This window comes from Panicum hallii, chromosome 7, assembly GCF_002211085.1.
Source record: "Panicum hallii strain FIL2 chromosome 7, PHallii_v3.1, whole genome shotgun sequence".
NCBI lineage: Eukaryota > Viridiplantae > Streptophyta > Magnoliopsida > Poales > Poaceae > Panicum > Panicum hallii.
Genome location: NC_038048.1, coordinates 39337989 through 39360679, shown reverse-complemented (window position 1 = coordinate 39360679; position 22691 = coordinate 39337989). Strand labels below are relative to the sequence as shown.

Below are 22691 nucleotides of genomic sequence, written 5' to 3'. Positions count from 1 at the left end.
GCTGCAGTTGGTCTGTTTTATCTTTCCAAACAAAAAAGGATGGACTTGGTGGGTTGGGTTTACTCCAATTTCTTCTTGAATCAGGGAGGAAAAAAGGATCACCAGCTGGATATAATCTTTTCTGCCTGTTTCAGATCCAACGCTTGGGCACCGTTCAAGAATTTGTGGGTGTTCAGCTATGGAGTTTGTCATCCACGGCTTCAGCAACTGGAGAAAAGCCTGAAATGATTGTGGAGTGCATTGGAAACAAAGTAAACGGGATGGCTGAGCTCAGGAGGTTGCTTCAGAAGCAGTTCAACAGCAACAGCCAGGAGAGGTCCCCGTCATACAATATAGTCTCACCAGTCATGCAGTCACCAGTGTCCTCTCCCTGATGTTTCTTGAATTTGTTTTTTCGTCCACCAAACCATGATCCTGATATCAAAGCAACACTTGTACCTCTCCCTTCTCCTTTCTGTCTTTATTTCATCTTTTTAAGGAGCCACACATGGATGCTAAGCGCTGATGGTGCCAGCACCATGGCGTTCTTCAGCAGCGGATCACGGGCGCTGGTCGAAATCCTGACGAGAATGCAGAGGTGAGTTGCAGTTTGCTACTTTCTTGTAACTTGACTGTAAAAACCAAAAGTTTATGTGTGAATTGTGATGGTAGCCGAGTAGTTCTTTCTAGCCATGATGATTCTGCATTGAACTGGAACAGGTATAAATACAGTAACATTTTAACATGGCGCAGAACAATCTTGAAAATCCCTGGACCTTGACTATCTGCCCTTCTAACGCAATCCAAAAGGGAATTAGCTGTTCTGAGAAGACTTCCACGAGTTTGATACAACATCACTGCTAGAGTTGTGCTGCTCCTACATACATCCAGACATCATCCTCGATTACAAACTGTTCCATGGTTTTTTGTTGCAGTGCTGAAAGACCAATGCCTGTTGATCACACCTTCTTCGAGTTTGGATCGATCCGGTACCATGTGGAGGTAATACCGTTTCCAAGCACCTTCGATGAGAAACATGGAAGACGCGAGAAAACGATCATGCATCTGCAAAAACGTTGCAGGCTTCAGCGTCAGATCCTGAGAACGTGTACCTGTCGATATCGACGCCATCTCTTTCCCACGAAGCTGCACCCTCCTCCACCGGCTTGCCGGAAGCCACACTGCAGGAGACGAGGAAGGCGTACCACAAGTTTGCGGAGGTCGTCGAGCCGCCCAGAGAAGGGTACGTCCTGACGCTGAAGCTGAACTTCTCCGGCCTCGCCCGACCGAAAGGTACGAACAACTGAACTCTCCTCTTCCAATTATTCTGGCGGCAAGGAACTCCAATCAATTGCATTGCGTGCTCTTGGAGCCTTTTTTTTTGTATAGATCGCGTGAAGGCCATCAACCAGGTGTCGCTGCTGCAATCCGTGGTGCTGAGCTCGCAGCTCAGGGACATGCTGGGGAGCCTCGGCCCGTTCGGCACGATGAAGCTCGTGTACAGCCAAAGGGAGCCCTTCTTCGTCAGCAACACTGTATCTATTTCCTTGCAATGCAAAAACAAAAATTAATCTTCAGAACATCCCGTTTTAAAAAAAATCTTCAGAAAATCGTGTTTCTTCACCCCCTGCAGGCCGAGAAGATACACGCCATCTTCCCGATGCGTTTCCGGGACGACACCGACCTGGCCATCGCGACCTCCTTCTTCCAGGAGCTGCAGGACCTCGGGAACTCGTTCGCGAGGGCGCCTAGGTGCAGCTGGTCGCCGATCCCGCCGCCGGAGCTGCGGGGCGAGCACGTGGACCGCCTCACCACCAACGGCGGCTTCGTGTCCTTCGGTACGTCGTGAACGCCCCGCCCCCCGCCGGTTCCGTCGGCGGCGCCGCCTCCTCCTCCCAAGTGGTAGTTGTGGTGGGCTTGATTGGTCCTGGTCTCATGCTTGTTGGGCCCCCACGCAGGCGTTCTCTCGCGGCACGTGAGGGGGAAGAAGCGGGCCGCCAAGACGGCCTGGATCCTGCTCAACTTCCAGGCCTACGTCAAGTACCACATCAAGTGCACCCGGAGCCACATCCAGAGCCGGATGCGGCAGCGGCTGGAGGCCCTGACGGAGGTAATCCAGGACGCGAGCCTACGAGGGAACCACGACAAGACCAGATCGCAAGGTACCCCCCTTCCTCCAAAAAAAAAGCATTTCTTATTAGGAGGAAGAGGCAAATTGGCACCAAAATCTTGGAACAAACCAGCTGTTGCGAGTCCTTTTAGCAGGCAGTCGATCGCGCGTTGCTCGAGAAGCTGCTGGCGTGTTGGTTAGCGGGTTTCAACTAGTCAACTACCAAGAGCGCGTGCTCTCCAATAGCAACGGCAACCGACGTAGCACTAATCCGCCGCGCATTGATGCACAAGTCCCAGATGCCAATGAGAAAAGGGCCGCATGGCATGGTCGCTGCTTGGAAACCTAGGACCATGCAGGCAGGTTTGCAGATGCAAGCTACTCTCCTCGAACCGTACAAGGTTCGAATGGCAGGGACAACAGCAACCTTTCCGAACGTGCAGGTGCCGACCACATCAAATGGAACGGCACAGCATCGTGGAACCATGGTGGCCAAATTTGTCAGTTTCCTTCTTGCTTTGATATAAATTTTTCTTTTAGAAAAGGGATATTTCATTTTGTTTGAAAGCGCTCTCTCTCCCTCTATCTGTGTGCTGTAGTTAGGGGTGGTAAAAGATCTTAATTTTTAGTTTAGATAATTTAAGGGCCGGATTCTAAAAGAGCCGGACTTTAAAAATATTAAGAGCCAAGTTTGATTGTGAAGAGAGCGGATCCATTGCCACCCCTGGCCTGCAGTGTAGGCCATATTTATTTTAGCTTATTGCTGGTTTTAAAAGTTCGATTTTGAAAAATTTAAAAGTTAGATGATTCTTAAAATTTAGAATCAAGAATCGAGAATCCATAATTAGCTGGATTCTCGATTATCAAATCTGAAAGCTATCTGATTCTTAAATTTTTTAAAATCGAACTTTCAAAATCGACCAAAGCTGAAAGCCTTGAACAGACGGGGCGGTAAGCTACTACTACAGTACTACTCAACCTTTGTTGGCCCCACCATGCAGTGACCACCACGGACCAACGCCCAACTGCCCGAGGATCATTCATCAGCTCTTCTCTGGCTCCACGCGGCGTACGCTCGTCGGTCAAGCGTGGCGTGCGGGCCCGGCAGCCGGACGCGTATGGGTCCAATCCCCGTGCCGTCTGCCGTGCCCCGCCCGCCGGAGACGCGACGCCACGCCGCCGCCGGCCGCCGCTCGGCCTCGGCGGCTTCCTCCTCCGTCTTTCCTCCCAACCAACTGCGCTGACTCGCGAGTCACGCCTCGAGGCGTTTCTTTTTTCAGAAAGGCCCTTGTTAGGTGATGAAAGTATAGATAGCCTCTGCACGGCCGACTCCTGAATACTTGTGGTCTTGTGGACGTACGTAGTTTCGTACACGGTCTGAGGAGACCGTACGTACGAACAGCCATAGTGCCATACACGTGCACACGTATGCAAGGGCAAGGCGTCGTCGGGGAGCCCACGAGTGCGAAACCGTGGGCATGGGAGGGTCTAGGTGAAAAATCAGATGGGTTTTCTTTCGAAAAGAATCAGCTGGGAACTAGCACTCCCATGACCAGGAGGACATGCGTCATGCGTGTGCGGCTGACTGCTTCCGCCCAATTTCTAGAGAATTTCTACGCCTGTCCATGCCATCAGAACAGCACAGCATCTACTTACTGACTGCTTCCTCATTGCCAAATCTGTCGATACGAGAAAAAAAGGGGCAGTGAGTTTATACTAATTATATGCATATGAGGAATAATGTGGTGATGGCTTAATCCAAGTGAGATGACAATGGACCACCTTACTTCTCAAAACCAAAATAACCAAAATATTAGGAATGTAATCGAGCTCTTTTTCTTCCTATCAATGCAGAGACACGCAGCTTTCTGCGTGTTCGAGGGAAAAAAACCCCGAAAAATGGCGCATTTCACCATAATTTTCTTTGGCTATTTTGCAGCGGTGTTGAAGAAGAGGAGGAGCAAGAGACGGCCGATCAGCTTCGCCAAGGCCAACACGAAGCTGCAGAAGGGTTTCAGGGCCATCCTGAACAAGGTCAAGCGGCTGCGGCTGAGGATCAGGGTGAAGGGCCTGGACCGGCTCTGGCGGCAGTGTCGGTGCTTCGCGGTGCCCAGGCTCCCCGTGCCGCCACGCACGAAGGAGAAGGAGCACAGGTACCACAAGCTCGCATCGGTGAGATCTAGGGAGCAAGGCTAGAGCGTGACGCATGCGATCGAGCACGACATTTTCTTCAGATAAGAAGGCCACGACTGCCTCGATGGGGAAGTGCAGCGGCACACGCACATACGCGTCGAGATTCGATTTGTTGCATCCGCGCTGATTTATTGTACATGTACCTTACCTTCAGAAGTTCAGAGGGGCTGTTTGGTTCTTTGACTAAAGTTCCGTCACATCAGATATTTGAACATCAATTAGAAGTATTAAATATAGTCTAATTAAAAAAACCAATTGCATGAATGAAGGTTAATTCGTGAGACGAATCCATCAAACTTAAGTAGTCCATGATTTGACCATGTTATGCTACAGTAAATATGTGATAATGATTGATTAATTAGACTTAATAGATTTATCTCGTAAATTAGCACCAGCTTATGCAATTAGTTTTATAGTTAGCTCATGTTTAATCCCTCTGTCTGGTATCGAAATATTCGATGTGACTCGAATTAAAAATTAGTTCCCGAATCCAGACACGCTGGCAGTGTGATGGGTGCAGTATCGTTGGTCCATGCTTTGGGCCTTTGGCAGATCAGAATAGACTGTGATGTAACCACAAAAGCAATTTTCTCTGCTATTCGTTGTTTAAAAGAGCTTTTGGATTTTTTATCTCTAAATTTTTTTAAGGCCGTAAGTTCCACCACTTTGACTTGACCATCTCCTTGGCCTCAGGTCTGGCTTACAGAAATTCTTTTTTTTGAACAGAAGGCGTACAGAAATTCTTGGTAACATGATGCTCGTTTTATTTTTTCTATCGTTCTCCTGATCCATTTGTTTCTCTCCTCCACCGCATTACGTACTAGAGAAAGGGACGACGGCACGAGCAGAGTGATAGGGACGGAAAGCCTTCTCCAACCAGAGGGTTCACCATCAAGCAAGAACATTTTGTACGGCGTGGTCACAGTACTGTGCAAGCATGAAGTGCACATGTGCTACTGATATAATAATAATACTACAAAATGTGATCTGATGGCAATGAATCGCATGTTTCCACAATGTTTTTCACATACTTGTCTCCTAATAATGCTTCATTTATCCCACACCATGGACTGAGATTCTTGCGAAGAAACAATCACAGCTGGGTAACTCACACACAGACGTTTTCCTCAGAGTCCAAGAAGTTTCTGTTGCCGTTTGTTCACCGTGTACATTGGATCAACATAATGAGTTCCAAATTTTAGCAGCATCTTAGATTTAATGCATGAACAGTAGAAACATGCAGGGACGCTTTTGTTATTTCCAGGTAGCAACGATGACTTGCGGCGTTGTTTCGTCATTCAACTGGCTCAACGCCTAAAGAGTCTGATTTTTTTTTTTAAAAAAAACTCCTAAAGAGTCAACATGATACATGGATATCTGAAGTAAAACAAGTGCTGCTGTGCCCAAAGAGTCTACAGATAAATGCTTACATGCAAGTATAGACGACCAATTAAGCAACCCACACAACGCAAAATGTGTGCACCCAACGAACAAACAATGACTTAACGCTAACAAATCACTATACACGAAGGTCGCAATGTCACGCAGATTCCTTGTCTCACTTGTTCTGCTCCCACTCCGTTTGTTAAATTTCCAGATATAGTACAAATGCCCATTTCTTTTGTTAAATTTTCAAAGATATAGTTACGAAAGCCTCTTAAGGAGACAGGCGAAGAAACTTTCGGGAACCCCAAACACAACTTTCTTTTGCAGGATAGCTCCTCAATTAACCTCCTCAAAACTGAATTACAGGACTAATTTGTATTTATTGTATTATAATTTAATAAGTTATACAGAGAGCACTTGACAGTTTGCGAGGTAATAGATGGCCCAAGAGGCTTAGCTCCATGAAATGCTTAGTACTATACTACATATCAAGACAAAAATATTTTTAGATCATTCCTGGTTAACTAACATGCGAATATGTTTAGCAATTGAATTTCAAGTTGTAGGTATTAACACTTCTCCGTAACAATATCCTTTTGGGTGATAACCTTATCACAATTTTCTCACAAGGTCATTGATAAAAATGAAGAATAGAAGAGTCTTAAGGGTTTCTGAAAACATATACCAATGGAGGTCTTTTCTGCAATGTCCAACGGTTCATGCATATAAAATGCAAGGGGAGCTTGAAGCGCTTACCAAGTTAGCAGAGCTAACTGAGGGAGGGTCGGAGGGAGCTGCTTATCCCAGGAAGAAAGGAAGGTCTCCTTCCCATCACCATGGCAACACGGCCAGGCCCTTTGACTGAATGGCCATGGCAATGGATGGGCAACTTCAAGGTATCCATGTTGTCTTCCCTTCACTGTTTCTCTTTCAGATGTTTTGACTGTTTGGGGTATGGGGAGATAGTGTTCCTGTTCTTAAGCTAATGATATAGCCACAATGATCACGAAGACAATCCAATAGATAAATTAAAGAAAAAAATAAACTGGTTGATGGTTGCCCTATGATCGAGAGGTTGAGCTGAGATTGAGACTCTGTATCAAAGTATTAAAGTATAGCTAGAAATGGAGGGTGTCCACATTATTTAATTGGTAGCGATGCAAAAGATTACTTTTCAAAAAAGCGATGCAAAAGATGATACTCGCAATGAACAATCATAGAATCATGTTGTTCATCCAACAAATGTAGTTCATTCATTTTTACAGCTATAAAGCCGGGTATGGGCGCATAAGAAAATATTTTCCAGCTTATTCATTTTATTCCCGTGTGCTGAGTGAGTTACGACATGGTCTCTTTGAGATTAGTTGTGAGATTATTTCGGTTTGGAGTGTTCCTTTTGCAAAGCATTTTCAGTTTCAGAAAATGGTTCAGAAAATGATGCAACTTTATCATGATGCTGATTAGGTCACCGCTGGCAACTTTCATAGTGGAGTAATAACATGGACCAATAATAGGCACGCAGAAAAAATAAATCCTCTGCCAATGTTTCAGGCTCATTGGACTTCAGCTGAAAATAAATGCTCAGCAGGAGTATCACGTCCTAGAGCTTTAAGTTGCTTGTGCAGAGTACTGAGTACTGACCTTCTGCTAAAATTAACCAGCTCACATTGGCCTGATGACGCCCAAACTTTTTATTGTATCAAGTCTGAATCACTGGCATGCAGCCTTCAGGCTACACCAATAACTTCAGAAGGACCAAAAGATCTGAAACACCTTTACAGACAAGCATTCATTTCACATAATGCTATCAGAACTGATACAATGTTTATGTTGACGCACAGTACCTGGTCCTGGCACCTGCAGCGCTGCACACTGCCCACAGGGTGGCCACCAAGGGGTGGGGAGACCTTGACCCAGCATATGCCACCATGCTACCAGCACTGCTGCTAAGGATGATCCACAACCAAATCTGGATCACCTTTTCTCGCTATCAGATGGCTCGCAGGAAGAACGTGATTGTTGACCGTAGTATTGAGTTCGAGCAGGTGGACAGGGAGAGGTCCTGGTAAGTAGGATGCACACCTGCTTATAAGTTCACACGCACGAGCGTATCATATTAGCACGAAATCCTTGAATTGGCTAACTATAATAGGCAGCATGCACATCTATATTGCAATATAACACTGTCCTTACCATTCTATACAGGGATGACCAAATCATCTTCAATGGGCTCGAGTTCTATCTAGCCTATGCGATGATCCCCAATGTCAGGCTCCTTCCGGTCTGGAGAACTGATGGGGCCATCATCACTGTGCTTCTTCACATGGGGCCTGTCGAGTTCCTCTACTACTGGTTCCATCGGGCTCTGCACCACCATTTCCTCTACTCTCGCTACCACTCACACCACCATGCCTCCATCGTCACAGAACCCATAACCTGTAAGTAACAGCAGTAGCAATCTGAGTTACAATAATGATTTCACCATATTACCCTCCAAGTTTAGCACAAGAGGTAAAAAAATGTGAATCCTGCTCAATCTCATTATTACCTCAGGTGGCTCTACTCATGGAATCCCAGATATTTAAATAAGAATAAAGAGTGGCCATTTGAAGCAAGTCAAGTTGTGTTGATAATTTTTATTGATTTCATTTTATAGACTCAGCCACCGCACCAGTCAAACTGATAAGAGAACAACTTGGTGCTGTGAGCACAATAATTTGAAAGAATAAATCCACCTAAGGAAAAAAAAAGAGTACTACAAGGGCAGTCCTCTGAAATCTTAAGGTGCAGTTATGACAAGAGGAATAATAATTGCTGGTCCTTCCGGCAGCTTCAATACATCACTAAATGGTCATTAAGTCCACAGTCAAAATGAGTGTTTTTGTGTTACAGAAAGCATGAAAAATGCTATATTTTGCAGTGAATTGGCAATTGTCCTTCATTGTAACTCAATTTACTATATGATTGGCAGCTGTCATCCATCCATTTGCTGAACATGTGGTGTATTTCATGCTGTTCTCAATTCCGACGTTAACGCCCATTTTTATGGGCTGTGGTTCTGTTCTCGGTGTTGTCTTGTACATCGCGTACATCGACTTCATGAATAATATGGGGCACTGCAATTTTGAGCTGGTACCAAAATGGATCTTCAAAGCCTTCCCTCCTCTGAAGTATCTCATGTACACTCCATCGTAAGTATAATGTTTTAACATGAAGCTGCAAATCTTGTCAACTAGTACCAGGTGATAAGATTTGAGGACTTTTACGGCGCATAATACGTCGATATACTACTGTCTGAAAAGGATGCGTATGTAAATATCGGACGGTTGAGATTTTTCTATACCACTAAAACATTGATCAGTAGTATGAGGTAGTATATCTAGATATTATAAGGGTAATATGGGAAAAATTATTTCACTACAAGGTTTCACCCTTGATGCAACGGTCTAAAAGTACTGCAATAGACAAAATTACAAAAAAATATAAAAATTAATATTTACTAATGATAATATTTCCTCTTCTAATGGATGGTTGAATCTTTTCTATACTTACATACTACCACATCGAGTGCCTTGAATTCCCATTTGAATAGTGATCTTTTGCTTAATTCCTCTTTTTTCTTTTTTCTGGGGGGGGGGGGGGGGGGGGCGGGGCAGGGGCGGGTGAGGGAAGAGAGGTGCAATGATACCTCATCAGTCATATAGCTTAACAGAACCACACCTATCAACTGTTTTGTTTTGTCCTACAGGTTTCACTCTCTCCATCACACCCAGTTCCGCACAAACTACTCATTGTTCATGCCATTCTACGACTACATGTACAACACCATTGACAAGTCAAGCGACGTGTTGTACGAGAAATCACTGAAAGTCACAGACGAAACACCAGATCTGGTTCACCTGACACATATGACCACCTTGCAATCGACTTATCATCTTAGGATTGGGATTGCGTCCATTGCCTCCAAACCATCTGACAACCCTGTATGGTATAGCTGGATGATATGGCCTGTGGCGTGGCTGTCGATGATATTGGCATGGGTTTATGGATCTTCAGCTTTTGTCATTGAGAGACTCCGAATGAAGAAGTTCAAGATGCAGACATGGACGATTCCAAGATACAACTTCCAAGTACTTGTTTTTATGCTTTATGATCTAATGCCTTGATCATTTGCAGTCTACTAACAGTTTCCTAATATGCAGTATGGCATGAATTGGGAAAGAGAATCCATTAACAGCTTGATTGAAAAGGCAATATTAGATGCTGATGAAAGGGGGGTCAAAGTGCTCAGTCTAGGACTCCTAAATCAGGCATGATAATCGTACTTGTCTTACATATTTATAGATTGTGTAAGTACTTTCTACTGTGATAAGGAAAATGCACAAATGCATATAAGCAAAACACTTGTAGGAGAACATTTCCTGTTTTTTCTGGAATCAAATAGAATCTTAAGCCAGAGTATTGCACAATTTGGTGCACATTACACACAAATTGCTCATAAGAAGTTCAAGTGAATTATTATGTTGCTTTCATCCAAAGTTCAAAAATGATCAAACTCTAATAATATTTGGTTTTCCAGGCAAAGACGCTTAACAGAAGCGGTGAACTATTTATACAAAAATATCCAAAACTAAGAGTGCGACTTGTTGATGGAAGTGGTTTAGCAACTGCAGTGGTGCTCAAGAGCATCCCTTTAGGTACAAAGAAAGTTTTTCTTTCAGGAAGTACTTCCAAAGTTGCCCATGCAACAGCTATTGTCTTGTGTGAGAAAGGTGTCCAGGTACATCTGTCATTCTGCCACTCTATTTGTCAAATAGGACTTTATTACTATAATGTGATCCTTATTAATTTTCCAAAGCAATTCATCAACATAATTCTGTGCAGGTAATCATGAATCAAAAGAAGGAATATGACATGCTCAGGTCACGACTTCCAGAGGGGAGAACAGTCTACCTAAAATTCTCCAATAAAGACATACCTCAGGTAAATTATAAATAATAAAGGTAGAGAAAATAAAAATCACTGGGAAGTGCTATAGAGTGAGTATGCTTGGGGGTCACACTAGTAGGGGCATGACAAGACAGTGCATACTGTACTGTAGACCTTATAATAACTGACACAAATCTGGCTGTTAAAGCATTCTGCTATGCATGTACACTGAACCTGTAATACTCTAATGTTAGAAGATTTTGGCAGTACCATCTACTACCAGATGACAAGATAACTACTACCAAAATCTTTATAACTAGGATATGATATAACTGAAGGAACAAACATTCCAGCATGGAGAATATAGGATTGACCGAACTTCCATTTTGACAGATCTGGATAGGAGATCGCATAGATGATAAACAGCAACAAAGGGCACCAAAAGGAACAATATTTGTTCCTACATCACAATTTCCACTTAAGAAGATTCGCAAGGATTGCAGTTACTTGAGTGCTCCCGCAATGAAGATCCCAGAGACAATGGAGAATGTTCACACCTGTGAGGTAATAGTGTCGGTTTATGTTACCTGTTCATGTAAATTCTTTTAAGCTAAGCCAAAAATGTAAATTATTTAAGCTAAGAAAAAATGGGATCACATTTTCTACATGAAAAACTTTTCAAAGCCTAAAATTGATAATGCAATCGACATCACCATGCACAGAATTGGTTGCCCAGAAGGGTCATGAGCGCTTGGCGCATTGCTGGAATACTGCATGCTCTAGAAGGTTGGGATACGCACGAGTGTGGTGACGATATGATGGACGTCGAGAAGACTTGGTCGGCAGCCATTAAGCACGGATTTGCTCCTCTTACGAAAGGTTGATTCTTCTGAATCATGGCAGGCACCACTCAATAATGCAGCTTATTCAACTTTTATGCAAAGTCAAGTTTCGGTATCAAGAAGCATCACATATACTTAATTGGCTTGGTAGCCTCATCAAACAGTGCTTGAAACATAATCCTCCTAAAGGGAAGAATAAAATAAGGGACTGAACTCCAAACTTAGTATTAAAAGCTATGTACTCGGTTGTATGAATGCTACATATGTACTTTGAACTTTTATGTAGTAAGCCAAGGTTTGCTAGTAAAATCATGTACCAGTCATTTTCAAATGCAAAAAAAAAAAATCATCATACTATGCTGGCTGCCAAAGCTTGGAATGTTACTTTTGCTACTTCCACAGCCATTCGTGTAGGATTGGCACCAAAATCCAGTGTGCGGATCGAAACAAGATGTTCCGGTACCTCCAGCGACGCTCTCTAAAAGAGTAGGAGTATCTGAAACCTGCTGCCACACACCTACACAAGTTTGTAACCAGAAATGTGCGCATTGTTCAGGCATCAGAAGTATTGACTTCTATGCATTCCAAAATCGAACAAGCAATCCGTCCTCGGCAAGTAGGCAATTAGCGGAACGGGGCCCTTACCGGTTACCGGGGCAACAATTTCGGGCGGGCAAAGACATCACCGTCTCACCGAGCACTGGCGGATCTAGTGGGTTGAACGGGTATGGTGTGGCATACCCTAAACTCAGCCCAACAAGCATACATGTAGTCCATAAGAAAAACCAATTTTCTTTCTGTCTCGTAGGTGCTCGGCCCTCGCACGACCGACGCACGACCTGCAAGCGCCGACACCTATCTGCCTGAGACCGCGCCGACTCCCCTGCCGGCATGTCCCTCCACTCCACCTCGACGCGCGGCTCCCTCCCTTTTCCTCGGCGGCGGGCGGCCGGCGCCGGGGCTCCACCCCTGTGCCTCATCCCCGGTGGGCGGCCCCAGCTGGGCGGCCCCTCCAGGGAACCCACCTCCGGCCATCTCAACATCCCTAACCAGGCTTCTACCGGTGGCGATGACAAGTGTTAGGAGGGTATTTTCTAGTATAGATTTTGTCAAAACAAGCAGAGAAATAAGATGAATGATAGTCTCTTGGATGATTGCCTTATCACGTTCATTGATACAGATATTTTGGAAGATTGGATGAAGATGATGTAGTCAAGATTTTTATAACCATTGGAAAACGTAGGCCTAAAAAATAGCGTTGTAATCCTATTTATTATTTATGCTTGTGTTGTTTATATTCCAAGTTTTAAACTATCTGGACTGTAATTTAATTTAAGACATTATGCCAATTAGAAGTTGTATATCGAATTGTTGCGTATTTTTAATGATGGCCTTTCCTTATCAACCAGAAGTAGTGAAAAAAAATTCCTATACGGCTCTTTTTTTACTGAGAAATGTGAAATAAAAAAAGTGAAGTAAGGGTACCCCATAGATATTTGATGTTGCCTCCTGCCCCCCCCCCCCCTTCCATCAAAAATTTCCATGAAAAAAAGGAAAGATGAATTTGTCCATTGATTGAACCCTAGTTCGGGACTGACGGGGCTCGAACCCGCAACTTCCGCCTTGACAGGGCGGTGCTCTGACCAATTGAACTACAATCCCCGTGGGGTGTATGGCATACTTATTCTTAAATAGAACCATAAGAAGATTCGATTATGAAACTTTACAGAATTGCTAAATGAATTTTACCCGTTTATACGTGAACATTTAGTTTGGTATATCCATATAAAAATTCTAGCTCCGCCACTGTCACCAATTCTAGCTCCGCCACTGTCACCAAGCAGGTAACAGTGCAGTCAGCGGCGCGGAGGCCTCCCAGAGGTCGCCTCCGTCTCTACTCTCGGTGGATGGCCTCGGCAGCGATTCGCCCGGTTTCTACTCTAGGACGCTGGACGCCGGAGCATGAGGAGCGGAGGGGGGGAGTGGTGGCGGCTAGGCCGGGGGGCGCTGGTCCGTGGACTGGTGGCAGGCGTGGTGGCGTCGGCATCGCAACCTAGGGGGGCGCGTGACGGCGTGAGCCGGTGGCATCAAGCCGATCGGAACTGCGCGAGCCGGCGACCAGGGCCGGAGTTGGGCAGTGCGGGTTAGTTTGGGCCTTTGGGGCCGGACTCGTGGCCCAAAATTCGCATGAAAAGTTTCAGCATAATTTTTTTTGAAATGGCCCCCACCATCGTCCGCGCCGGCCAGGGACTCGGGGAGTCACCCACTCGCTTCGACGATCGACGGGCACGATCGACCCTCCAGGCCCCAGACCCCCGCGCCCTGGCTGGTCTCCGCGGCAACGGTCAGATTCCCCACGAATCCAAAGCCAAGCATCGACGCCAAAACATCCCCTTCAAATCCTCGAGACCGAAAATCAAATCCTCCTTCTGCCCGCACCCCCAGACTCCGGATCCATGGGCTGCTTCCTCGCCTGCTTCGACGGCGACGGCGGCCGGCGCCGGCGCCGCCAGAAGTCGCGGAGGCAGTCGCCGGCGAGGTCTCCGCCGCGGTCGATCCATGTGAGGGCTCTGACTGGCCCGGGGCACCCGGCGCCGTGGCAGTACGTGGGGGGCGGCGGGTTTCTGACTGGGCTTGGGGTTTTGTCTGTCGCGCAGGTCGCTGTGGTCCGCGAGGCGTCGGATGTGATGGTGAAGGAGGTGCCTCCGCCGTTGCGCGGGGCGAAGCCCTCGACGCTAGCGGCGGCCGTGGAGGTGGCCGCGGCGGATGTGGTAGTGAAGGAGGAGGCGGCGCCGTTGCGCGGGGCGAAGCCTTCGACGCTGGCGAAGGCCATGGAGGTCCCGGACGAGGTGGCTGGCGAGCCGCCTGCGGCGGATGTGGCGGCGAAGCCTTCGGCTGTGGTGGCCGCGGATGAGGCGGTCACCGACGCGAGCTCCGGCAAGGAGCTGAGGTGCGTATGATCTTCATAACTTTGCTTGCTCGCGCGAGTGAAACTGGATTCATGTCTGGGAGGAAGAGCGCTGCGGCTGTAGTGCTTGTTAAAATTCCGTAGAGACGAACTGGAGCTGTGCTGTCAGCAGTCGCTGCTGCTCATGGGTGCCAATGCTCGGCGATCAACTGCCTGCCTACATATGCCAATCCTTTATGCAGGTCTTTCCAGATTTTTGATAAATAAAATGCTATAAAGAAGAACTAGAGCTGTGCTTTGACTCAGGTGCAACGCTCATGCTGCTGGCTCTCGCTTCTGCCCATGGGTTCCATACTTCCATTTCCTGGAGCCAACAGCCTGCCCGCAGATGCCACTGTCTTAATGCTTGTGCTTTCCAGATTGTTCAGTAATTTGCTTGTGGTGCAGGGCTTCTTACTCTGATTTGTTTGCAGGGAGTCGGTTGAGCAAAAGGAGTCACCTTTGTGCTCTTTGCTGACAGAGAAGCAAGCCACACCACCGCTCTCCCCTGTGAAATGTTCTCCTATTGTGGAAGCAATTGTTTCCCCACAGGAATCAGTGGATTGTTCGCCTGTTGTGGCAGCAGTTGTTTCCACTCCTGATTCAGACCTCAGGTAGATGAAGGAACTACTGTGCTTTTTATATGATTTATGATGCATCTTTGATGGCTATTAATAAGCCACGCCATCTTTCATGATGTGTAGGGAGGTGAGTGAACATGGCAGTCGGAGCAGTGGCAAGAAGAAAGTAACATTCGACATGAATGTCACAATATATGAAAATGCAGTCTTGCCTGATCAAGAGGAGGAACCACCAGAGGAAGATGAAAAACATGTGCAGAAGGCTGTTGTGCTCCCAGGGAATCACCGTTACCGGAATTGCTCTGACAGCGATGATGATGTTGAAGATGAGTATGCTGAAGATGATGTCTATGGTGATGATAGCGATGAAGAGGAGGATGATTTTATGGACTGCAAGATTGATTTGGTTGATGAGGAGGAAATGATAACTGAAGATGACAAGCTTGAGTCTCACGAGTCTCTATTCTCACTGTCAATGTCTAACGATCAGCAGAATGACCAAGAAGCTATCAGTCCTGCACCCAAGAGCAGTGGTACCTCTGTAGATGCAGAAAGCCCTCTAATTACAAGAAACAATCTCCGTGATAGAAGCCAGTGTGTTCATCCTTTGCTGAACCCGGTTCAGGATCTGTCGCAATGGAAGGTAGTTAAGAGTCTGAAGACCCAAGCTGTATCAGGTAAAAAGTTGGACAAAGAGAATGTAAACCTAGTGCCAGATGTAGGTGCAAGGCCGACAAGGATGAAGCATAGCATATCTGGTGACAAAGAAGTTTCTGTGGACGCAAGCCTCTCTACTTGGTTGAATTCTTCTGAAAACTCAACTGTGGACAAGGCACAGAGCAAATCTCCTTGTTCCATCTCCTCAGTAAGCCGAGAGGAAAGACCTGTCCTGGGTGCTCTTACTGTTGATGACATCAAGCAATCATCATCTGCATCAACTCCACAAAGGTCTCCAAGAAGTAACCGTGAGGAGGCTCCGATCTTGGGTACGGTCGGAAGTTACTGGCGTTGCACAGAGCAGGACAACGAGTATTGTTCTTCTAGATCTGACTCAGGAACTCATGGAATACCAAATACAACAAGCAAGTACAGAGAGGTACGCTAACATGCCCTGAGTCATACATTCCCTGGAAGACTGGGACACTTTTGTGATATACTAGTCCTTTGGTGGATTGTTGCAGGATAAAAGGGTGAACTGGCACTCGACTCCCTTCAATGTGAGGCTGGATAGAGCCATGAAGAAAACTTCTGCATGAACTGTTGCTGTTTATTCAAATCTTGGAGGGATTGAATCTCCATTTAATGCGTGGTCACAAGAATTTCCCTGCTCTAAGCGCAGTCTTGCCCATACACGACACTTCCTCTATGTTTTGTCTAGTATTTTTCATGTGCAAATACGATTGCGTTGTACTACATTGGAGTTTAGAGGTGCGTTCCTCGTTCATGGTCGCCGGATATGTAAGCGCTGGAGTCTTGGGTTTGTTTGCGTCTGTATATTTGCAAATGGCTGTAAGGTTTGTGGTAACAAAATAATATTTTGGTCCCGGCCATCTTTTGGTCCTCTTCGTTGTTCATGGTAATCTCGGCCAACCGGCCTGAAGGCTGAAGCTGCAGCTTTGCTGCTCATTGTTGCACCATGCTTGCCCTTGGCTTGTCATATGGCTGAGACTTACGCTGAAGTGATCCTCCTTTCTCTGTTGTGCGGTGATCCTGAATGCTTGGGTGTACACATTCTCCGCCTACTCGTAGTTGCACTTTGGTTGCAAATCTGAACTCTACAAAACAGGGTCCCCCTTTGAATAGAAAAACACAGTCGCAGCAGCAATCCGGAAAAGAAAAGGAAATAGAGACGCCTCCGTGAACCTGGGCCACAGGCCCACGGACCAAAAACGATGGCAAGAAAAACATGGCCTGCTGATCGAGCATGTGGTGGACTCTCCCCGCGCCTGCACGTCGCCCCTCTCACGTGCGTCACCTGCTGCTGCTGACCTCACACGTCAGACAGAAACCGTCGCGCGTGTCACAGCCGGATTCACCGCGGGAGCCCACCAGTTACGAAACGGAGCCCACCAGTTACCTGATGGCCTGATCCCCCCAGCGGCGGCAGCGGAAACGCAAACCAGAGGAGAGGCGACGAGATAGTAGATTTCAAACTCAAGCCGAACACCGAAGTGGGGGAGAGATAATTGGGAGACTGGGAGAGGCAGAGGCCGAAGCCGAAGCGGGAGAGAGATAAATCGGAGAGGGCCGTTGGGAGCAGGCGGCTATCGCGGCCGCCGCCTCCCCGATCCGGAGCCCCACCCCCGGGTCGCCCCAGATTCGCACGACTTGGGGGGTCGTGCGCCTCGCCACCAGATCGGGAGGAAAATCGAGGTAATCTTCGTTGCTGCTGTCGGATGATCGCGTTCTAGGGTTCTTTGCTGGTTCTAGACATTCCGATGGGTTCCCTTCGGCGATGTACCGTCGGGCGGCGCTAGTTTTCTTAGGGTTCTATCGGTAATTTTAATGTGAATTCGAGGCTGCATGGCTGCATTTCGCGTTTCTCCCAATCGCGCCGCCGCCGCCGCGGCGAGTCCTCTCCCTCCGCGCCGGCGCCGCCCTCCGCCGCGGCTTTGAGCCCTTCTCCATCCGCCACGGGGTCGGGGGTTCTTCTCCACCCTGTTGCGGCGCCCTTCGACCCGCGGCAGTGACGAATCTTATCCTTCGTGCGCCGGAGGCAGGCGGCGCCCGACGTGCCACCGGGCCTGGCACCGCCTGTCTCGTTGAGCTCGCTGAAGACGGGGATAAGCTGGTGAGGCTGAAGCTGAACCCTTTGTGAGCGGTGGCAACAGGTAGGCTGGTGGCAACGTGGTTGCAGGTCATGGTGGACCGTTAGGGTGTTGTAGTCCTCTGGTAATTGAGTGCCCTGTGGCCAGCGAGGCACCAGTCACCTGCTAGTAAACCTCAATATAAGAGTTGAGTGAGATAATCTAATGTTGTAACACCATTTATTTATCTACTTTAGGTTCTGGGATGTGTGAAATCTGTTCCTAGTCATTTAGTTATTACATTTATAGATGGTCACAGTACAACTTAGTGGTTGATTTGGTAAAACTTGATAGATCAGGTTTTTGTTTTAAATCAAGTGTTCGTATATTGTTATTTTTTCTTGTTTAGATAGATATTGTTCTCACTATATGAAGGAATGCTCGTTTTTGTAAAGTAAGCATTGCATAGGACAAATTGTTGAATCTTAAGTTGACATTTGCAGGTGAAGGGGCAAGTTTTTGCAACTTAAATAACCAGAGTTTGATATAGGGCTGACATGAATTCTGATCAAATTCTTGAGGTTCCCGACACTCCTGACCGAATGCAACAGTCAACATGCCCTGTATCCAGCTCTGTTGTTAGGAGGGATGTTACAATGACAGCTTCTAATCCAATACCATGTCGCAGAATTAGATTTAAAACCAGTAATAATTCCTATTCCTTGCATGGTTCATCAAGTCAAGATAATGCTTGTAGTGTACTGCCTGCACCTTCGGATACAGACCATATTTTCAAACAAGCTGAAGTGGCACGGATTCTGGCACTATCAGAAAATCTCCAGGAAAATTTTTCCTTACAGAAATCTGACAGGAGTGAAATATCTGTTGAGAACAGAAAGAGGGCTGAAAAACGTGGCTTGGATCAAAGCAGCAGCATTTCTGACCACATCAGTTGTAGTGTGACTGGAGGAAGGAGCCCTGGCTGCCGAGTTAGAGATGGGGACGGTAGTGAGCAAGATGCAAATCATTGGAATGTGAGCTTTCTTGGTGTAGGATCAGGTCTTCCTACCATCCCAGTAGGGAAACCACAAAACAAAACATGTACTAGCACCACCAATAGGCTGAAAGGTGTAGCAGGTGCTGATATTTGTCAAGGATCAAGTTCTGGGGAGGTCAAAGGGGAAGTGGTCACTAACAAGGTCATCGCAGGACCTTCAAGCCGTCCATGTGGTGTTCCTCAAAGGCATGTGGGTCAAAAAAAGCTGGTCCGTAATGGATGCATTTCTCCATCTAACATAGCCAAAAAAAGTGTAAAAGCTGATGAAAAGCAGGAAATGTGCTCTCCAAGCAGACATTTGCACCATCCACATCCTCAGCTTGATCCATTTGACAGAAGCAATGTGATTGATCTCACTGATAATTCACCAATAATGACAAGGCAGAGATATGCAATGAGGGATAAATTGATCTCTGGATGCAATTTGGACACAAGGGCAGCAAAAAAGTTGAGAACAGACAGAGCTGGGAAGACTTTGATTCCACAGTCTGCATATCATGCCAACAGCAGCAATTGTTCTGAAATCGGTTTATCAGGCCGCAACAAAGGAAAAGAAATTAGCGATAATGATCAAATTGGAGAGGCTAATTTGAGGAGGTATGTCCTCATATCTGTTCTCATAAAGCTGTCTTCACATCATTCTCTCTCTCTCTCTCTCTCTCTCTCTCTCTCTCCCTCCCTCCCTCCCTCCCTCCCTCCCACAGACCCACCCACACACACGCACGCACACGCACCCCGCACCCACGCACGCACGCGATGGGAATTCATTGCATGGTATAGTTTGGGTACTGATATGAGCCGAAGACATTTGAGTTCTTCTAATCTAAAACATGGCAACTGGGCATATGTAAAAAAAATATTAGTTGAATTGAGCTGGTACTCTGGTAGAACTATAATACATTTAGCTTGATGGACATGGACTCACTGATACTCAACTGATTACTTTGAAAAATCATTCTTTTGTCCATTTAACTTAGTTCAGAAAGATACATTGTATTGATATGAAATGAATACTTTGTTTGTCTGGTAACTCTTGTCACTGTATTGTTGGAGAGTCTACATGCTGTATGGCTTGAACTTTTGTTACCTCTCCTGTTGCAGGGTTTCTCTAACTGCTGCTGGAAGTTCTGTTGTAAACAACAACAGTTCTAATATGGATGCGAAGCAAGGTTGGAGAACAACACGTAACCACACAAGTAAATTACCCATTTCATTGATGGGTAAGCTGACTTGTAGTTCTGAACGAGAATCTGAATCTTCCGCACCATCCAGTCAGGATCACGGATCTGGAGCAACCATAATGGCTTCTGATAGGATGGGAACTAAAACAATAATGATTGGTAGAGGAAGGAGAAAACATGCCTCAACTTCTTCCCATCCTGGTGCAAGCTCTAGTTCTCATGATGAACCTGGAGCTTCTTTTGTTTCACCGCAAAAAATAATAGCCGGCAGAAATCATACCAGTCATCGACATGATATTCCTGTAATAACCATTGATGATATAACCCCTGAAGCTAGATCTGGTTCAAGTGGATATAGTAATGGAACCTCTGTTGATCGTACTATACAAGCACAATTAGAGTCAGATGAGTTACTGGCTCGCCAGCTTCAGGAGCAGCTTTACAATGAATCTCCTCGTTTCGCACCTACAGAAGAGGTAATTTATCATCAGCTCTCTCTTAAGTACTCCATTCAACTTGAAGATCATAAAACAGTTAATTTTCCTTGAAACAGATGGATGCAATCGTAGCAATGTCACTTCAACATGAAGAAGACACACATCAGACATCTAGTCCTGTAAGGCGATTCTCAAACAATAGTGTGAGAGCACTGAACTCATTTATGATGTTTTACCTATCTCATATGTGATCAGTATCTCTATGTGCTTTTCTTGCAATTATATGATGTCCTAATAGGTGAATATGAAGTTAGGGTCTTTTTCTATATAAAAATAAGAAATATGCTTATAGATCTTGCAGAAAAAATCGTATATCATGAAAAAGCCCCTATTCTGTGTTGTATTTATTGAAATTGACATGGTTTATGCCTTTTTTGCTTAGAGAGGTGCCCGGGCTTCCCGTTTAAGTTCTTATCGAAATGCTATTAGGGCTGAATTGGCAACATCGAATATGATTTCCCATTTGCAGAATAGGGCTTCAATAACTTCAGGATTGGTAATCTTTTTCCCTTGCCCTTTTCATTCTGTATTACCTGTGAATATTGATATATTAGTGCCTATGTAAAGGAGGTTTTCTGGTTTTGTCTAGACAAACTAACATGCCATTAACTCAAGTGTCACTTAGAATGTCCGGATATCATAAGACAAAATTATACAACTTTCTTTTAAGTTTCCAGTTGTATTACTAGATTATTAATTGACATTGGAATATGATTGGATGCCTACCCCAACTTGCTTGGGACTAAAGGCTAAGTTGTAGTTGTAAGTTGTATTGGAATATGATTGGATAATACTGGATCGTTTGTATGTTCATCTATTTGTACTTTGCTGATATATGCTTTGGACTTCTAACTTTACCACTGGGGCATTCTCAGCTGCTATCTGAACTATGCTTTGACGATAGTCTTCATTGAGTTAAAAAGTTTTTTTTATTGCTTTACTGAAACGATCATAATTAACAGCTTCTGGTTTGCAACTTTCAGAGAGCTGTTTTAGGAAGATATCCTGGTGCTGCGCGCATTGAACCTAACATTGATTTGTAAGTGATCATGCTCCTGTTTATCTGTTATAGTTCCACTGGCCTTCGTGTTACCTGATTGATTCATTCTACTTTGTAAGTGAACATGTTTGATTCATTTAGCTGTTGCTCTGAACGAAACTTTTACATAACTACTTCGTTCTTTGTGCACATGGGCCATCTTTCTGAAGATAAAATGTCAAGAAATGAATTTATCTTCCGCTTATCATTTGTTCAAACTCCTTTATTGGCCAATATCTTTTCTTCATATATGCTTACTGTAACAGCTCTCGCTTGAACAAAAAAAAAATTCCACATTTAGAGTATGTCCTAAAAGTAACTCTTGTTGCAGAAATGACTACGACGCACTACTTGCACTGGATGAAAATAACCACCAGCACACTGGTGCTTCAGAAAGCCAGATCAACAATTTGCCGGAGTCAGTAGTTCAGGTACCTTCCAACCCTGTATCTCTCTTTTCTTTCCTCTATGTTTGAACAATCCTAACTCTTTTCCATGATTCTCTATTTCTGACAGTCGAATAGCATCGAAGAGCCCTGTGCTGTCTGCCTAGAAAATCCCTCTGTGGGAGATACCATTCGCCATCTGCCATGCTTTCACAAGTTCCATAAAGAGGTATGCAGTCTGATTGTTGTGTTTCATTATCCTTTCACTGAACTCTGTCGTGTTTCTGATGCTGACTTGTTTTTTCACGTTGCACGGTTGCAGTGTATCGACGAGTGGCTGAGACGAAAGAAACTCTGTCCAATCTGCAAGTCTGGGATTAGATGAAGCGTGCCACCAAATCTGCAGCTTCAGTTTTTCTGTTGGTCTAGTGGTAGCGACGAGAGCCTGCTGTTTCTTGTACCGGCTGCTTCTCTGCCAATTCCTGCTGTGCGTTGTTGCCCCTGGTGTATCGTTAATGTTGCGGGCTTAATCGCATCATTTTGTACGCCGTATTCCTTGCAATTTTTCCTGCTATATTGACTCACTGATTGGCATAATGGATGAAGTCAACCACCCCCTTGTCCGATATGCTATTGCTGTATGGTTGTCCTTATGAGCCAATTGCTCCTATTTCTAGTGCCTCTACTGCTTGTGGGGTTGGTGCGAGTTAACACATACATGTACATGTTCACGTCTCTGTTGTAGACGTGTGGTGCGATTGTTGTTGAGGCCGACATTGCTGGTGTCTGCATGTGGGAATCAGAAACAGGTGAGATG

The 22691-nt window shown here is 45.6% G+C and overlaps 4 protein-coding genes and 1 non-coding gene across 9 annotated transcripts; 4 read left to right on the top strand and 1 right to left on the bottom strand.

Moving 5' to 3' along the window:
* The first annotated feature begins 90 nt into the window (after positions 1 to 90).
* On the top strand, positions 91 to 4470 carry LOC112901112 (actin-related protein 2/3 complex subunit 2B-like). Of its 3 annotated transcripts, none has more exons than XM_025969948.1 (7): positions 91 to 577; positions 915 to 981; positions 1062 to 1272; positions 1369 to 1514; positions 1613 to 1817; positions 1938 to 2141; positions 4029 to 4470. In XM_025969948.1, the coding sequence occupies exons 1-7, from the start codon at positions 492 to 494 to the stop codon at positions 4283 to 4285; spliced, it is 1176 nt and encodes a 391-aa protein (XP_025825733.1). In that variant the 5' UTR covers positions 91 to 491; the 3' UTR covers positions 4286 to 4470. The 3 variants fall into 3 exon arrangements, with proteins under 3 accessions (XP_025825733.1, XP_025825731.1, XP_025825734.1); XM_025969946.1 differs by having other exon boundaries at positions 1586 to 1817; XM_025969949.1 differs by lacking the exon at positions 4029 to 4470 and adding an exon at positions 2245 to 2819 and having other exon boundaries at positions 1586 to 1817.
* Positions 4471 to 6425: 1955 nt separating this feature from the next.
* LOC112899988 (protein ECERIFERUM 1-like) lies at positions 6426 to 11788 on the top strand. Its single transcript, XM_025968677.1, has 10 exons — positions 6426 to 6564; positions 7510 to 7733; positions 7874 to 8106; positions 8640 to 8859; positions 9417 to 9798; positions 9871 to 9978; positions 10248 to 10448; positions 10553 to 10651; positions 10991 to 11161; positions 11320 to 11788. Exons 1-10 carry the CDS (start codon positions 6505 to 6507, stop codon positions 11479 to 11481), a joined length of 1860 nt encoding a protein of 619 aa, XP_025824462.1. The 5' UTR covers positions 6426 to 6504; the 3' UTR covers positions 11482 to 11788.
* Positions 11789 to 13027: 1239 nt separating this feature from the next.
* Positions 13028 to 13101, bottom strand: TRNAD-GUC. The gene has a single exon. It is a non-coding gene; the product is annotated as a tRNA-Asp (tRNA).
* A 751-nt stretch (positions 13102 to 13852) lies between these two features.
* LOC112898910 lies at positions 13853 to 16542 on the top strand. 2 transcript variants are annotated; one of them, XM_025967222.1, is made up of 6 exons: positions 13855 to 14000; positions 14097 to 14318; positions 14355 to 14389; positions 14821 to 15000; positions 15091 to 16063; positions 16149 to 16542. In XM_025967222.1, the coding sequence occupies exons 1-6, from the start codon at positions 13896 to 13898 to the stop codon at positions 16221 to 16223; spliced, it is 1590 nt and encodes a 529-aa protein (XP_025823007.1). In that variant the 5' UTR covers positions 13855 to 13895; the 3' UTR covers positions 16224 to 16542. The 2 variants fall into 2 exon arrangements, with proteins under 2 accessions (XP_025823006.1, XP_025823007.1); XM_025967221.1 differs by having other exon boundaries at positions 13853 to 14000; positions 14097 to 14389.
* A 481-nt stretch (positions 16543 to 17023) lies between these two features.
* LOC112900175 (E3 ubiquitin-protein ligase RNF6-like) lies at positions 17024 to 22535 on the top strand. Of its 2 annotated transcripts, none has more exons than XM_025968951.1 (9): positions 17024 to 17340; positions 18218 to 19368; positions 19873 to 20428; positions 20506 to 20568; positions 20832 to 20945; positions 21433 to 21488; positions 21820 to 21919; positions 22005 to 22103; positions 22197 to 22535. In XM_025968951.1, the coding sequence occupies exons 2-9, from the start codon at positions 18272 to 18274 to the stop codon at positions 22257 to 22259; spliced, it is 2148 nt and encodes a 715-aa protein (XP_025824736.1). In that variant the 5' UTR covers positions 17024 to 17340; positions 18218 to 18271; the 3' UTR covers positions 22260 to 22535. The 2 variants fall into 2 exon arrangements, with proteins under 2 accessions (XP_025824736.1, XP_025824735.1); XM_025968950.1 differs by having other exon boundaries at positions 17025 to 17340; positions 20506 to 20592.
* Positions 22536 to 22691: the final 156 nt, after the last annotated feature.